This window comes from Terrapene carolina, unplaced genomic scaffold, assembly GCF_002925995.2.
Source record: "Terrapene carolina triunguis isolate 2854851 unplaced genomic scaffold, T_m_triunguis-2.0 Scaffold96, whole genome shotgun sequence".
In the NCBI taxonomy this organism is placed as follows: domain Eukaryota; kingdom Metazoa; phylum Chordata; order Testudines; family Emydidae; genus Terrapene; species Terrapene triunguis.
Genome location: NW_020664447.1, coordinates 73,324,965 through 73,341,321, shown reverse-complemented (window position 1 = coordinate 73,341,321; position 16,357 = coordinate 73,324,965). Strand labels below are relative to the sequence as shown.

Below are 16,357 nucleotides of genomic sequence, written 5' to 3'. Positions count from 1 at the left end.
GGCCACTGGGGCTCGCCTCGGCAGCCTGGGGCAGAGGCTTGCTCGGGGCTCCGCTGCTGCCGGGGGGTGCTGCTCGGAGAGCCGCGGCGTTGTGCCTGCTCTGCGGGCTGCTCCATTGGCGCACGGAGGAGGATTTCAGAAGGTAGAAGCTTCCCCTCCACCAGAGGCACCTTCCCTCCCAGCCTCTCCGCTTTCCCTTTCCTGGGAGGGCCTGCAAGTTACTGCTGCTCAGAGAGCCTGGACCCTGCCCGAGCCAGCCAAGCACGGGTCTGTCTGGGCAATATTGCTAGCGGCTTCCGAGACAGCATCTGATTTTGTTGTTGTTGTAAGTCTCTGCTTTAAAACTCAAGTGCATATGAAATATTAAAGCCCCTCCCCTGGATTTTCCCGTTTTGCCTATCTCCGAGTTCCTTGCACCCCCAAGGACTGAATGACTTCCCTCTAGAGACTTCTTTTTGGGGGGAGGAGGCACCGAGTACCAAGCTGCTGCATCTTGTGTACAAGGCATTTCTCTTTCCTCCTTTAAAAATAACCCCCACCCCCACTCCGCTGGAGGGTAAGGGAAGATGCAGACCTTTCTGAAAGGGAAAAGAGTTGGTTATTGGCTGAGTGAAAAGAAGATCAAGAAGCTGAATTTTCAGGCCTTTGCAGAGCTCTGCAGGTAAGGAACAAATCCTGGCGAGCTATAAGGGGGGGGGGGGGGGGGGGGAGAGAATAAACCTCCTCTGTCTCGCTAGAACTTGACAGTCTGTCTTTCCCCCCCCTCTCCAAAGTACATTTGACATTGTGGGCCTTCAGCCGCATCTCTGGTTATCAAATTAACATGCAATTATGATATAGTATTGCTTAAGAGCAGGGTGACTGCTGCTTGGAAATTGAGTCATAAATTTTTAACAGCCTGGATCTAGGATTGTCATGGAAGCAATGCCTGGCATGGTGGTGATGTGAAAGCATGCTATTGACTTGAGGTTTCATTGTGGGCAGGGGCAAAAAAGAAGTTTGGTAGCCAGGCTGCATTAAGTTGACCTTTACTATGACTGGTGTAAAAAGGTTTTCTTTAATGTTGTTTATTGTTTCCTCTACATTGCATACAAGAAGTAAGAAATCTTAAACTGTCCATGGTGTCAGTTTCCCCTGGGCTGGAAGTAGCCTGGCAGAATGGAACTGATACCCAGGCATCCATGTACCATTCTTTTGGGGAAGAGAGAGGAGCAGTGTACATTAACAGTCTTCTTGGCAGACTGCATGCATGACTTCCACCCCCTACCTATTCAGTATCCCTTGACCCCAAACCTGGTTTTCTGGATCTTGATCTGAAGTCTCGCTGCTTCCCTTTTTCATATGCATGGTACTGGTGCTATGGCTTTTACCATAGTATGTTGCAAACTTCTGAGAAACTCGAGTTTGAACTGTGGTTTTGTGTGTGTGAGTGCGGATGAGACATAGTCATGCTCTGTGACTTGCGTACATTTCTATTTGCACATCCCTCCTTGAGCTCTCCTGTTTTCATGATAAAACAATCCAAATCAGACTTTTTAAAGAATTTGGTGGGATTCAAAAGAGGAGCATGATGGCTCCTGTTAATAAATTCCAAGTGGGTGGCTGGTTAATTTTCTGGTTGTCATACCACAAAATATTGGGGTTTTAGAATATTTTCAGTCCCTGTGTAAGATTTTAATTTCCCAGGGATGCTTAGGGGATTTCTGCATTAGTGTAAATGCCTGTATTCACGTCTATTGGTGGGATGTTAGACTTTTACTACAGGTTACTCTTTTATTTTTACAGCTACTATTACATGTAGTTACAAGGACACATGCTATATTGCTTAATAGAATTTGTTAATAATTTGATTCTGTGAGTGAACTAAGAGTAAATGTCAGATAAGAGTTTTCAACTAACTGGCAAATGTGAACTATCAGATTCATTTATTAGACTTTCCAATTTTAAAATAGCTCTCTTATTTAACTACTGTTCCTAAATCCACTCCGTTTACACACACACTTTTAAAATTTGGTGTCATCTACTATGAAATACATATTATTAAGAGTCTTCTATTTTCTTAAAGTTGTTTGGCCAACGTCACTTATGATTAAGGAACTTTCACCACAGGTTCTTTCTGTAAAGATGAAGGGGAAAATGGAAAAGCAATTTAACCAAATAACAGAAAAGTGTCAGTTTGTGTTCTGATCACTTTGTATTCTATTAAAATTTCTATTCACAGAAATAAGATTTTGGGTAAATTTACTATATGTAAATAGATCACAAGTTCCAATTTAATATATAATTTCCCTTTTTGGTCATACAAACAAACTGCTTTATTAATGACTGATGCTGGGGCTTAGCCCTGCCTAACTGACTTTCTGGTTCATTTTGGTGCTGTACACTTTTTCCTGTGCTTCTAAAAGGATCTGATGGTTAGTGTACACCAGATTTCATAACCTAAAACTAATAGGGCTATTATGTTAGACTCGAAACAAACATAGATTCTACTCTATTTCTTAGTGCCTGCTACCCAGCATTCTGAGTCCTCTGTGTAGGAATCCAAGTTTCTCTGCCCCCCTCCCCTCTTCTCCTCAAACCTTTTTGTTTCTCTTTCTGACTGACTTGTAAGTTTTCATTTTTCCACATAGCACACTTGTATTACTGTATTACGTAACACTGCTGTATAATTTCCACACTTACTGCACAATTATGTTAATGGGTGTTACTGGCACTGAAGTGCAAATAGGTCCAGAGACTCCGAGTACAGCTGCTGAAAGGTGGTTTAGCTAAACTGGTTTTAAAAACTGGCCTGTCTGTTTTTTGCCTTGTCTGCGCTAGTGCTCCAACTCCTTTTTAAAACCAGTTAATATTTCTGGATAGATTTCCCCAGTTTAGACAAGGCCTAGTTGAGGAAGGATGGCTCAGTGAATAAGATGCTAGGCTGTAAATTGGGAAGATCTGCATTCTATTCCCTCTTCTACCAGAGACTTCCTGTGAGACTTTTTTTGGCAAGTCACTTAGTCTCTCTCTGCCTCCATTCTCCATCTGTAAAATGGGATAGCAAGAAGGCTGTACCTCATGGGGTATTGAGGACGTACACAATAAAAAATTGTGATGTACTTGGATACTGTGGTAATGGGGGGGGGGGCATATCAGTACTATAGATCGATATGGGCCTGATCCTGAGATGAGTTCCATGTGCTCTGCACCCTTGAAATTAATGGGGAGTTTCAGGCATCTACAAAGGCCTCTTTCCCAAAGGAAGATGAGGGCTTTCACAGAGAGCTGGTCTGTTTAGCATCAGAAAGTGAGCCATGCATTGAGGACAGTAGTGAGGCACCAGGAGTCCCAGAACTTCCACCCAAACCAGGCTAAGTGGCGAGAACGTAATAGCAAACTAGCTGTGGATCTGTCTGAGGGTGTATTCAGTGGCATGGTAGATCTTGTTGTTACTCTGCATGCCAAGTCACATTTGTGCATTTCAGTGTCCCGATGATGAGAGTAAGAGCGCCTGGTGCTGCTCTTCTCTTTCCACAAAAGAGGAAAGTGGATGAGAGAAGTTGTGCTTCTCACATAGTAATTGTGAGAATCAATTTATGCCAGTTTCCACCAACATAAGAAAATGTAAATGAGGGATTCCACAGAAACTCCACTTGCTGAACACCAGTTGCAACAACCCATTGTGTGAACAAACCAAACTGCTTTCCTGCTAAGAAGTCTGTGTGACAAGTCAGCCACTGATTGACAAATATGAAAAAATGAAGGCACTAGATCTTGTTTGGAGCCTCTAGGTGCTACAGTAATACAAATAATAACTAACAGTCTCCAGGCTGTGGATTTTTGATTAGTGTAGACGATGTCTGGATTGGTTCAGTGGAGGAACACTTCTTTTTTCTATAGAAAACCACATGGATAAGATTTCATTATTAGGATTCCACACAAAGGGGACATTCTTTTCATTATCTTGAGTGTTTGAGTAAGTCCTCCTACAGTGCATGTGTCACTTGTACTTAAGGCCATAGAAACTGGTTTCACTGGTCATCTAGCATGTTTTTGTTGCTTTAGGATAAGAATATTTTTACAGGACTAGAAAATAACAGTGGTGAGTTAGAGCATTGCACATATACATATTTCCCCCTTTCCCCCCCATTCTCTGCTGTACCTGTGGTGCCTTTTTTTGTTTTTTCTCTTCAGGTAGCTGATCTGTGTGAGTCCACTTGGCTCATTGTGTTTTCTTAAGCCACAATTACCCTTTCTCTCCAGTTCTTACAGCCTGGTTTCTGTGATCTGTGGAATTTAGCTGCCCTTTGTGCAGTTAAACCTCCCTAGTAGCATTTTATAAGCTACCAGTCTTAGCAAACCAGCATCATAAAACAGGGGTAAACACTACTGTCAGAGCTATAGATAGGTGTGTTTGTTTTTTTATGTTCTGAACTTTTATTTGTGTTTCCTGTGTTTACTGGACTAAGCACAAGAGGCCCAATATGAGATTTGATACAGAGATTTAGGAATAATTTTGATCCGAGAATATTAAATTAAGCATATTCTTTGTATAGCAAACCATTAAGTATATTGCATGTTTTTCCAGGAAGAACTCGGGATTTTCTTTAACCTCAGCTCCCCACAAAAAACTAAATACTGATTTTGTTAAATGCATGGCTTGTGCCAGTTGGCTTTAAAGACTGTAGAAATAGGGTGACCAGATAGTAAGTGTGAAAAATCGGGACGGGGTGGGGGGTAATTGGCACCTATATAAGAAAAAGCCCCAAATATCGGGACTATCCCTATAAAATGGGGACAGCTGGTCACCCTATGTAGAAACTATAAAAATTAAACATAGGCATGCTGGTCAATAGCTCCAATTGTTACCTACACTGGTGTGTAATATTCTATCACAAGAAGTCAATGGACAATAGAGGAGAGTAAAGCTTCTTTGTCTGCAGTTCTCACCAATAGCTGCAAGCCGTCAGGTGTTAGAAATTATACTGAAGGTAGGAGTGAACTACTGATGACCTTTTGGAGGCGTGGGGGTTCAATGCTCCTTCTTCCTGCAGGAGTGACCTTTCTTCTAGTCATGGAGAGATGGAGGTGTACTGCCTCTTGAAACCACTGTGAACACTGGCCACAGGGAAGTGAGGGGGTCATCTTCCTCCACCCCCAAAGAAAGTTTGCAATGTGTTTGCTTCATTCTAGGATCCTAACTACTCCCTGGGATCACAGAGCACAGCCACTGGGCTGCGGGAGTGGCTCAAATCATCAATATTTTCATTACATGCCTGTGTTTAGTGGACTAACAGTAATTTACCTTAGATTAAGGAGCCAAGAGTCCTTTTCCTGGTACATCTTTTTTCCACAAAGCAGTTTGATTTGGGATGATAACAAATCTGGCCTTTTTATATTGCAGAAGGTTCCTGAAAAGTAGTTCCTAGTATGTGCATATGTTAATTCCTGCATCTTTGCTTCCAGTTTTGTTGGCTCTTTACTAATTCAGAAATCAACACTCTTGACTTTGGGGAGGGTTTAAATGTAAGCAATAATCTCTGAAACAGAGGTTTGATCTGAGGTGAGATTTTAGGGTTGGTGTAGTTACAAGAAAACCCCGGAAAGTTCAGTGTTTGAACTGCACATTAGGAGAATGAAGATTGATACTGTACATCCTGTGATACAGTCCAGATAACATGCTGTTCCTCTGAAAACTTGACCGTTTCCTTTTAAAATGACACTGAACATATCCCAGTGAAACAGTGGAGCAAGGCATCTGAAATGCAGATGTAGAAAAAATAAGCACCTGGCCTGGATGCCTTCAGTCTATCGCTATGTGAAACAAGCATTCTTCTGTTGGTACATATTTCTTCTTATCCCCTTTATTTTTCATTCATAAATCCAGTAATCCACAATAATGGTTCTATTTGTGTGGCTGGCATCTTGCCCTCTACCTGATCAGGTGTAATAGCTAGCACTTTTATAGTGTCTGATAGCTTCAAAGTACTATACAAACTTTAGCTATTCTTCATAGCACTCTAAGTAGTAGTATCCCCATTTTACAGCAGAGGAAAACATATTAAAGTGTGTGGTGGTTCTCTTAAGAGTGTCTCTCAAAATGACAGTTTTAGGCTTCCATTTTTGAGATTGCTGTAACTTCAGGTTCAATTTCCTCATCTTGCAAGTTAAAAGGTATTTATTCCTCCTCTGGTAGATGAAAGTCAAGCTGTGTTCTTGGCTCATGTGGGAGCACCAGTAGTAATGGTTTGGAACTGAATGAATGATTCCTGTGAAGTGAGTCAAAACCGAATCCAGCTTGCTTTCCCATAGCCACATTGGCTCTGCAGAGGTAACAGGTAGTCAGTTTATTGAGATCAGTAAAATTGGCAGCTGTGACTTTGAAGGCCCTTGGGATCTGATCTATAAAGTGAGAAGGTGCCACTTTTCTGGTCGTAACTGCACATTTAACTGAGTCATTGGCAGAGACAGATCTAGAGCTTGGAAGCAGGGTCAACTCACACAAAGGTGCTGAATTTCACCCCAGGAGGGACAAGTTGAAATGATGGTTTGATCTTTATTGATCTAGTGCCGCATAGGTAAGAGTACCACTTGATCCATGCTGACTTCTGAATTGGTAACTTGAAAGCCCTCAGGGAACTTGGATGTCTCCCCCTTTTATTACAGCCCCAGCTACCCCCCTCCTGTTCAACAAGAAAGCTCCTTCCACTGTTTCCCAAACACACACCAGTTCTGCACACTCATCCTGGTCCTGTTCACCATGCATTCCCTTGTGGCACTGAACCCCTCCTGCTCCAGCTGGCAAACAAGAGTTTGGGACAGGTGGGGCTGGGGGTGAAGGATAGGAGAAGGTGGAACACTATGCTTGCCCTTGCAGCTGGTATGTTCCAATGGACTGTGCCCAAGAACTCTGGGTCCCACACCTTTGCTCAGTCTGTTAGACTATCTATGATTTGGGGGGGGAGGGGGGAAGGGAGTTGAAGTTGGGTTCCTTTGAAAGAGTGCTGTCAGGATAAAAACCAATATTTTAAAGAGGCCTTACCTCTGCTGGACATTTGGGTGCTAAGCAACAAGAATATATCTTTTAAAATGTGTAAGAACAAGCGTTTCCTTCTCCAGTCTAGAAAAGCCATGTTAAAATGTCAATTTCCTAGTGAAAGTCTCCTTACTAATTATGCCCAGAGCATCTTGAAGATGATTTTTTTTTTTTAAATAAGTGTGGACTATACTAAAGAATAATGAAGACCAGAAGCTATTTCTCTCTCGATCAGTTTCACTCCATATGGAGCCCTTTGGATTTTGATGAGCAAGATCATTGTTACAAAGATGATGATGATGATTTAAACCTGTTATGTTACAATCTAATTAGTGAGCTGAAGTATAAGGCCTATATATACTACACCAGCGGTTCTCAACAGGGGGTCCGCAAACCCTTTCAGGAGCTCCACGGGGCCCTGCGACTAAAACCCAGGGTCCGAGCCTCAGCACCTCCTGCGAGTCAGGAGCTGGGGGATTGAAGCCCCGATCCCTGGCGACCCCCGTCCGGTTGAAGTCGGGAGCAGCAGGGCTGAATTCTGGAGCCCTGGAGCTCCCCACAGGACAGAAGCCCTGAACCCAGGGGCAGAGTTGGGTGGGGACACAGAGGTGTGGCCCCCCCACACACACAACTACAGTGCAAGAGCAGGGCAGTCCTGGGGCAGTTCCAACCCCCGCACCTCCTCCTCTCCCCACCCCCTGGCCAGGTCGGAGGGGGGAAGCTAGAGCCAGGCAGTGTGGGACAGCTGCTGCTCTAGCTGGTACCATGGAGCAGGTGGCCGTAGCATTCCCTCGTCTCCTGCTGGTACAGGGGGTTGAAGCTGCTCCTCAGCTCCCAGCCCCCTTTGCTCACGCAGGCGGTAAGAGCTGCCGGGGGGCAGACCTGGCTCCATGGCTGGCAGAGCCCTCGGAACAAGGACTGCAGGGGAGCCCTCCTGGCACACAGTCCCTAGCTACCCCTCATCCTGCACCCTGAGCTACCCTCTACCCACACACAGCCCCTAGCTATCCCTCTCCCTTCACTCTGAGCTCCCCCCCGTCCGCACACAGCCCCTAGCTGCCTCCTCCCTGCCTGCACCCTGAGCTGCCCCCCGGTTCGCACACAGCCCCTAGCTGCTCCCTCCCTGCCTGCACCTTGAGCTACCCCCCGTCCACACACAGCCCCTAGCTATACCCCTGCCTGCACCCTGAGCTACCCCTCTGCCCACACACAGCCCCAGCTACTCCCCTCCCTGCACCCTGAGCTACTCCCTCTGTCCGCACACAGCCCCTAGCTATTCCCTCTGCCTGCACCCTGAGCTACGCCCCCCCCGTCCGCACACAGCCCTAGCTACTTCCTCCCTGCCTGCCTGCACCTTGTGCTACCCCCCCGTCTGCACACAGCCCCTAGCTATACCCCTGCCTGCACCCTGAGCTACCCTTCTGCCCATGCACAGCCCCTAGTTACCCCCTGTTTGCACCCTGAGCTATTTTCAAACTTTTTGAGCTGAGCCCCCTACCTTTTGAGTTATAATTTTTGGTTGCGTGTGCAAACCTCCTCTTCCCCCCCCACCCCCAACCCAGACAGGCGGGTGGAGCTGGCACTCCCTTCCCAGAGCCTGCCGTGCGGAGCTGGCTCAAGCCCCGCTGGCCCCTGCCCACCCAAAATATAAGTCAAACTACACATATGCTCAAGCCCCCGGCCCAGAGCCCCGAGTCCCCCCCCTCCCCTGCTGGGCCCTGGAGTTTTTAATAGCATGTTGTGGGGGCCTCAGAAAGAAAAAGATTGAGAACTGCTGTACTACACAACCTCACTTCCTAGAAAAGTGTTAGAATGGAGAGGCCAATGAGGTTGTAACATTGAGGTTTTTAATATTGACACTGTGTTCCTTTACCTTCAGTGGAAACGGTATTTGGCAACAGCTTTTTGATTTCATGTTGGCTCATAATTCCCCTGACAGTTACAAACACCTCTGAAATTAAGGAGATTGGGGAGAGGGAGAGTGGAAAATTAACTACCTCAGCTTTGATTTTGAGAAGTCACTAGTGTCTAATGTTCCCAACTTGCTCTACGTATTTAACAAGCACTAAAATGGCAGAGCATATAGAGAAATGAATGACTTAGTGACTTATCCTTGGCAGTGGTTGGCCAGCAAGCTGTTGAGGCTGTGCAAAACTGGGATTAGCTGTGCATGGATAGTGTGGTGGGTCCATTTTAGTCTGAAAACTAAAGGTATTTATGCAAAAAACACATGATACCCAGTGCAGCGATAGCTAATTGTTAGCAGCTTCCACTCAAGGATTTTAAAATGCTTTACACATGTTGGAGTAAACTTCACAGCAAAAATATTATGCATGGTTGTGGGGCGAGAGACATGACTGAGACACAGAGAAGTTGAGTCCAGGACACAGTATAATTTAGGGCTTATCTACAAGGAGCAGCAACACGCAGTAGGGAGGGTATAATTTCTAAACCTCACTAATCCACATGGACCCTGCTAGTGTGCACTAAAAGTTCTCGAGTGCTTTAATGTGATATAACAGTACTACATTAAATAGTTCAGACACTTTTTTTTTTTATTAAGAGTTCAGCATGGTAACGAAACTGCTGCATTTGAGTATATAATGATGTTTACTTCCTGCCTCACCTTGCTAAAGGTATCTGCAAGTTGAGATTATCAGTTAATAGCTAACTGAACAAATGGTGTGTGTGTGCGGAACAGCGCTGGACAGAAATGACAGTATCATAAGTGTTCGTTTGTAATTGGCCAACCTCATCCCAACCACAGTGATAAAATGCTTTGTGTCTCACTGTGCCACTCGTAAGTGACTTCTACTGTTACAAGAACCGATATCATAGTTCTGTTTATTCCTTATCTTGTCAGCATGGCTTCATTACAAGGGCATAAAGGGGCAAGTGTTCAGATGGGAAGGCCATGATATATAATCGGCTTCAGCACTATATAAGGAATATATTATGCAGCAATATATTAACAAATCCAGCAATTAGTACAATGATGACACTTAAGAAATATACTAGCTGTACTATTTTAAATGTTTCAGTGAGACTCTGTAGTATTTCTCTTTAACCTTTCTAGATTAAAACATATGAGATGTATGTAAATAATAATGGATCTTACTCCTCCATTTGTTTGTATTGCAATAGCCCCTGGATGCCTCAGTCAGGGCCCCGCTGTACACGTACATAACAAAAAGACAGTCCCTGCTCCAAAGGCTTTACAATCTTAAAACCAATCCTGTAAGGGACCACTACACCCATGTGGAGGCCTGTTCAGGTTAGTGCAGCTCTGCATTGGTGCAGCAGTCTGTCCACCTGTTCGCATTTGCAGGATCAGGGCCTAAGTGTATGACAAGAGAACACATGGCCACAACAAATAGATGGGGTGAGCGAGAGCACAAAGTACTAGAAGCCTAGCCGTTTTGGGATGTTTTGTAGGCATCATGGAGAGGTGAGAGATTTGAAAGATATCAGGTGTGTTCTTGTCCCTTTTTAGTCTTGGTCCTTGGCCCTGCTATGATCTCTCTCTCTTTTTTTTTTTTTAAGGAAAATATATATTATTTTACAAGGAATTCTTAATTTGCTTCCATTTTGCAGGGTTCAAAATGTAACCAGTTTTAATATTTTTTTTAAATGGTTATAAACACTTTTTATGTTAAAAACATTTTTTGATGAATGAAAAATGTTAATTAGCTTTTTAGTTAAAAGGATTGCAGAATAATCCAACAGTTTCTCAAACACTTTTCTTTTCAGGAAAACGTCCCTCCCCCCAGCAGTTATGGCCTGTTTAAAAGAAAAGTCAGCCAGTCTGTCTTTATCCTTGTACTAAACAGCCATCAAATTTTGCATATCCCAGAACAGCAGTAGGGGCTCTTGTGTAAAACACACATGAACGCACACAAATTTTAGTGAAAGACAGAAAAGAGCCAGGACTCCTGAGATACAGTTTCTTGGCTAGGTTTAGTTGATTATGGTAGCTAATAGTGGCTTTCACAGAGCAAAGTACAGGATAATACAGGAGCAACGTGTACCTTTTTGTAGTCCAGGAAGTGCAGCTCTTGTTTCAACTCCAAACAAAATCTGTGTTTGTCCTGTTGACTAATATTGAGAATGAGCAGCCTCTTTTGTTTTCTGTTAGTTTGCAGTGCTGGTTTGGTGCAGTATTTAGTCATGAGAGCTTCCAGGTCCTTGCACTGTAGTCACTCAAATAAACTTTGGTTGCTAAAGAAAACCACAGACTTCAATGTGTTTAGGTCTGGCTGGAAGATAAGAATTCCATTTTGTGAAAAATTTCAAGGTTTTGGCATTTGGTTCCATTTGGCATTGAGGTCTTTCAAAATTTTTGTTTAAAAAAAAAAAAAAAATCATCCCTTCTTCAACCCCTCTCGAACAATAGCTAATAGTCTGTTGGTTAGGGCACTCACCTGGGATGTGTGAAACCCAGGTTCAAGTCTCTCTGCACTGACTGATTCAGACCAAGGACTTGAATCTGGCTGTCACAGATGTGTGCCCTGACCACTGTTTTCCCCTCTTTGTTTGTCTCTCCTCCTGATGAAAGTTTTGTCAAAACAGATATATTTCTGCAAAAAGTTTTGGTTTTGACAAATTTGAATTTTCTGGTGGGGAAAAATTGTCTCAAAATTTCAGATCAGCTCTAGTTTGAACAATGAACATATGGCTGAAAATGTTCTGAGACTGTGCTTTGCAAGAGTGAGAGAGAAAGAGAAAACGCAAAGACACTGGCCTAAAGTTGCTGTTTCATCTAGACACTGCATGTAGTCTTACGTGTGTACTGATAATCCAATTCAGTGCTTTCATACGGTTTCCCTCTTCTTTTTCAAGGTGTGTGATGATGCACCTTTGTTTCTGGGGTTCGTGTCCAATATAGAACAGGTTACTGGTAATCATGTTCTGAGACATCTTGGGTAGAGAAGGGAAATGTATTTTGGCTCTGGTACTTGCCACCATCTGTGCATAATGTTTTCTCTCCCTCAAAAAAATTTCTTTGGGGCCTGCTGGCCCTACACATGGGTTAGCGATAGAACTAGTTGGGGAAAATGGTGCTGGAAGGAGAAACTCATGAATATTTTGCTCACAATTTTCTCAATTTATATGCTGTATTCAAAAATTTTAAAAAACGCAACTGCTTTAATTATGATTTAAAAAAATAGGGTGCTGTTAGGTGGGAAAACATAATACTTCAGTAAGGTTTTTCCCCTTATTCTTGTCCTTTCTGTTCTGAATGACATTCTGGGCTGTGAGCGCCAAGGATCTGTTTGTGAGGGAGTTAGTGCGTGGAGTTCTCTCCACGAAAATGTGGATAAAGGGGGAGTGGAAATCCTTGCTGGCTAGCTGATTTAACAAGACAGCAAACAATTAAAAGTGTGTTTAAGCTGTCAGCACAGTGAAAATAACTCTTTTTTTGTTTAAAAAAAGCTCTCTAGCTTGGTTCCCTTCTGATTCCTCTGCTGGAGGAGCTCTAGTGTAGCTCCAGGATTTGTATAGCACACAGAGGTTCATTGATCTCAGCTGCCCTGCTGCTTAGGGGCAGTGGAACTGTCCCCAGCAATGGGGAAGCTCATGTGTTTGGGGACAGGGCTTTCCTGCGGACAAGCTCAAAACTCCGGAACTCATTTATGTAGGAGCCTTGCCGCTTTCTAGTCCAAATGTAAAAATGAGGGCACCTCCTTTGCCCTCGTTTCTCTCTAAGTCACTCATAAGATATCGGTTTATATAGATAGCTAATCAAAACCAAACAGTTCCTAACATACAACTTCATACATCTGTCCCGGGAGAAAGGGCACTGGAGTAGAGAGGAAACCTTACTTCATTGATGTTTGTCAGCTTGTATGTTTTTTAACTTGGAAGAGCACTTGGGTGTCATGTTGATGGGCATGGTGTAAGTACCTGCATCGGATACAACCTGAGGGCATGTCTTCACTACCCGCCGATCCGGCGGGTAGCAATCGGTCTATCGGGGATCGACTTACCGCGTCTAGTGAAGACGCGGTAAAATCGATCCCTGATCGCTCTGCCGTCGACTCCGGAAATCCACCTCGGCAAGAGGCGGCAGCGGAGTCGGCGGCAGCGGGGCAGCGGTCGACTTTCCCGTGTCCTCACCGCCAGGTAAGCCGACCTAAAATACGCAACTTCAGCTACGGTATTCACGTAGCTGAAGTTGCGTATCTTAGGTCGGACCCCCGCTGTAGTGTAGACCCAGCCTTAGTCTCCCATGTGGCAATGTGGAGTCCTGCTGCTATGATGCTGGCATGACCTAGAAGTGATCATGTGAGAAATAAGTAGGATCATCTTGGTGTTTTATTCTACATGTTAAAACAGGAAAAAAATGTTTTCAGCCAAACTATGTGCTGTCAGGTGTTATGTTTACCCATGAAGCTTTCATTTTCATGTGTATGGCATGTTGACATTAAATGGTTATTTTAAAATTAAATACTTGTATAATACCTCAGTATGTGCTGTGGGGGCCACAAGGTCTCTGCGCATAAGTTTTCTTCCTCACTGTATGCTCTTTGTGCTACTGTGGGCAGCAGTTTCCTCAGCAGCCTGGCACCCCCTGTTTGCTCACAATGAGCATTGTTTGGGAGGCGGGCACAGTATACTTTTGTTCTGATTTGATCTCTCTTTTGTACAGTCAGTTAACGTGACACTTTACTTAATCCCACTCCTTGTTGACAATTTTTCACCTGCCGTTAAAGTAGCAATAAATGATCATGACTCTAACTGCAAGAGATTAGAGACAAAACTTTGTTTCAGTGTTTGCTTTGTGCTTTTGTCAGTGCTTTTTGTATAGTCAGTTACATTGCTTTTCTTCTATTTTTGGTATCTCTTCTTAGTATGGGTATTTCTCAAAAAATAGGGAAGGCAAAGAAAACATGGGAAAATGTAATTGTGAAATCATAGCATTTGGCAGGGGGACTCAGGGATAGGTGTAACGATTTCTAATTCATTTTAAGATTGAAACTACTTTTACCTATGTTTTAAAAGGTTTTTTAACTGACTAAATTACAAATTGATACCATTCCTTTGAGTGAGAAGCGCTCTGTGTAAGGCTAGGTCTACACTACAGCGGGGTTCCGACCTAAGATACGCAACTTCAGCTACGGTATTCACGTAGCTGAAGTTGCGTATTTTAGGTCGGCTTACCTGGCGGTGAGGACGGGGGAAAGTCGACCGCTGCCGCCGACTCCGCTGCCGCCTCTTGCCGAGGTGGATTTCCGGAGTCGACGGCAGAGCGATCAGGGATCGATTTTACCGCGTCCTCACGAGACGCGGTAAGTCGATCCCCGATAGACCGATTGCTACCCGCCGGATCGGCGGGTAGTGAAGACATACCCTTAGCAAGCTTCATGGTGAAACTCATCTAGTTTTTTAAAAACTATTGCAGTTACCATAATTAATAATCTCTATTGTTAATATGATGATGTGCATCTTAAAAGGAAGGTATGGTCCAGTGGTTTGAGCAAAGGATTAGAAGATGAAGTCTTGAGTTCTAAACCCAGCCCTGCAATTGACTTCTCTTGGGCAAGTCGCTCACCTTTCTGTCCGTTTCTCCATATGTAAAGTGAGGATCCAGTCTGTCTGGAGGTGCTGATGTGCAGATTGATTAGATATTTGTAAAGCAGTTTGGACTTGAAGAGTGCTAATTATTCCTATTATCAAAGCACAGTACAAAGGCTAATCCTTACTTTTTGGATTAAGAGCCCAGTCCAGCACCCACTGACGTCAATGGAAGACTTTTCATTGACTTCACTGGGAACTCTGTATGCATGTCTCTCTCGTACACACCCAGACACCACCTCCCCATCTTTTATTAATGGAGAATCTGAGACACAGGGCGAAGTGGTGGGAAGTTATTTTTCATGACCACACACAATTGGTGACAGGGACATGGCTGGGGTTAGAAATGAGAACTGTCTCCCTTCCATGCTAGTTGCACTAAGTCCTGGTTGCCTGTATAAACATATAAATCACTAAAACAGGAACTTGGGCCTGTTTCAAATTAATATTGTTACTGTGGCAGGTTGTCATTGAGCTGTGCTACTAGGATCCCCTTTTAAGCACATTCTGAATACATGTTTGGCCCAGGGAAATATTCTGTATAGTAATCTCAAAAAATGTTTTTGCAGCATCAAGTACAGTACTCACATTTCCTATCTCTTGGCACTCCTGCCTCCTTTCCTTATGCGCTGCGTGTGTGTGTGTGTGTGTGTGTGTGTGTGTGTGTGTGAGAGAGAGAGAGAGAGATGCACAACTGCTCTTACACTGTCTTGTCTGCTGCCTTTAGTGAGGGGTTTTAGCAGAGGATATTCATTCCTAGAAGCACACAGTGCTTTTAAAGTTTTTTTTCTTTTAAATCAAAGTAAATTGCCATTTGTGGGCAGCATTTTCCTTTTTGTGGCGCAACCTAATAGCGCTATTAACACATTGCAGTGAGAGAGGGATCTAGGTGAAGTGTTTTCAGCTAAAGCACATATTATTCAGTCTTGAATAATGTCTTGAAACTGCGAAGCCCTGCCTCTGTGTGGGTGTCTTTAGCTGGCAGTAGGGCTGCAGGAGATAATTATTGGAGCCTTTTATGAAGGCAGGGTGACTAGGGGCTGCCATATGCTAGCCTGATCTCCTTTGCTGTAGCAAAAGCTTGTTAAGAGTTCATTTCCTTTTCTTTTTCTTCCCTGTAACACAGCCAGCTGCCTTCTGAGCACCCCCTTGTGGTGAGGGGCACCTCTGCAGTGTTCTGCCTCTGTTTTGCCCTTCTTCAGGTCGTCTTTACCCCCCATCCCGCAGTCTCTTTCATCCAATTGCAGCCCTTCTCGGGGTCTGTTTTTTTTTTTTTTTTTTTACCACAAAGTTTTAAAACGCAACCAATCCAACAAAAATCTTCCACCCAGCCATAAGCTAGGCCTAGTCCTTTCTCCCTGAGGTACTCTCTCTTCCTGGTCTCTGACCAGTGGGAGAAGATGTAGGGCCTGGCCTGCCTTCTTCTAAAGGAAGAACAAAACTTTCAACTGGGTCTTCTTACCCAGCCCCAACTCCCTTCCTTGAGCACTTTAGGAGACCCTTTCTCCCTTCAGCTTCACTCTGCGGTTACCCTTCTAGCTCTGCCCTCACTGAAATGCCCCCGAAGCTTTATAGCCAAAGTGCAACCCTGTGATTAAAATAAGAAGAGCTCCTTAATTGGCTCAGTTTGGACAACTGCTCTGGCACAGGGGAGCTCTTCTTATTTTAATCACAGGGGCCTGCCACCCTGTGACATTCCCCCTATACATTTCATCTGCATATGAAAATCGTTCGCCCCTGAGAATGTCAGGAAATTAAATTGTT

At 44.0% G+C, this 16,357-nt stretch overlaps 1 protein-coding gene across 1 annotated transcript in view; it reads left to right on the top strand.

Moving 5' to 3' along the window:
- The first annotated feature begins 545 nt into the window (after positions 1 to 545).
- ITPK1 (inositol-tetrakisphosphate 1-kinase) overlaps positions 546 to 16,357 on the top strand; it is a 221,047-nt gene continuing 205,235 nt past the window's right edge. The window contains exon 1 of the mRNA XM_024197135.2: positions 546 to 661. Coding sequence (XP_024052903.1) covers positions 567 to 661 — 95 coding nt within the window. The 5' untranslated portion in view covers positions 546 to 566. The remainder of the gene's footprint in view (positions 662 to 16,357) is intronic.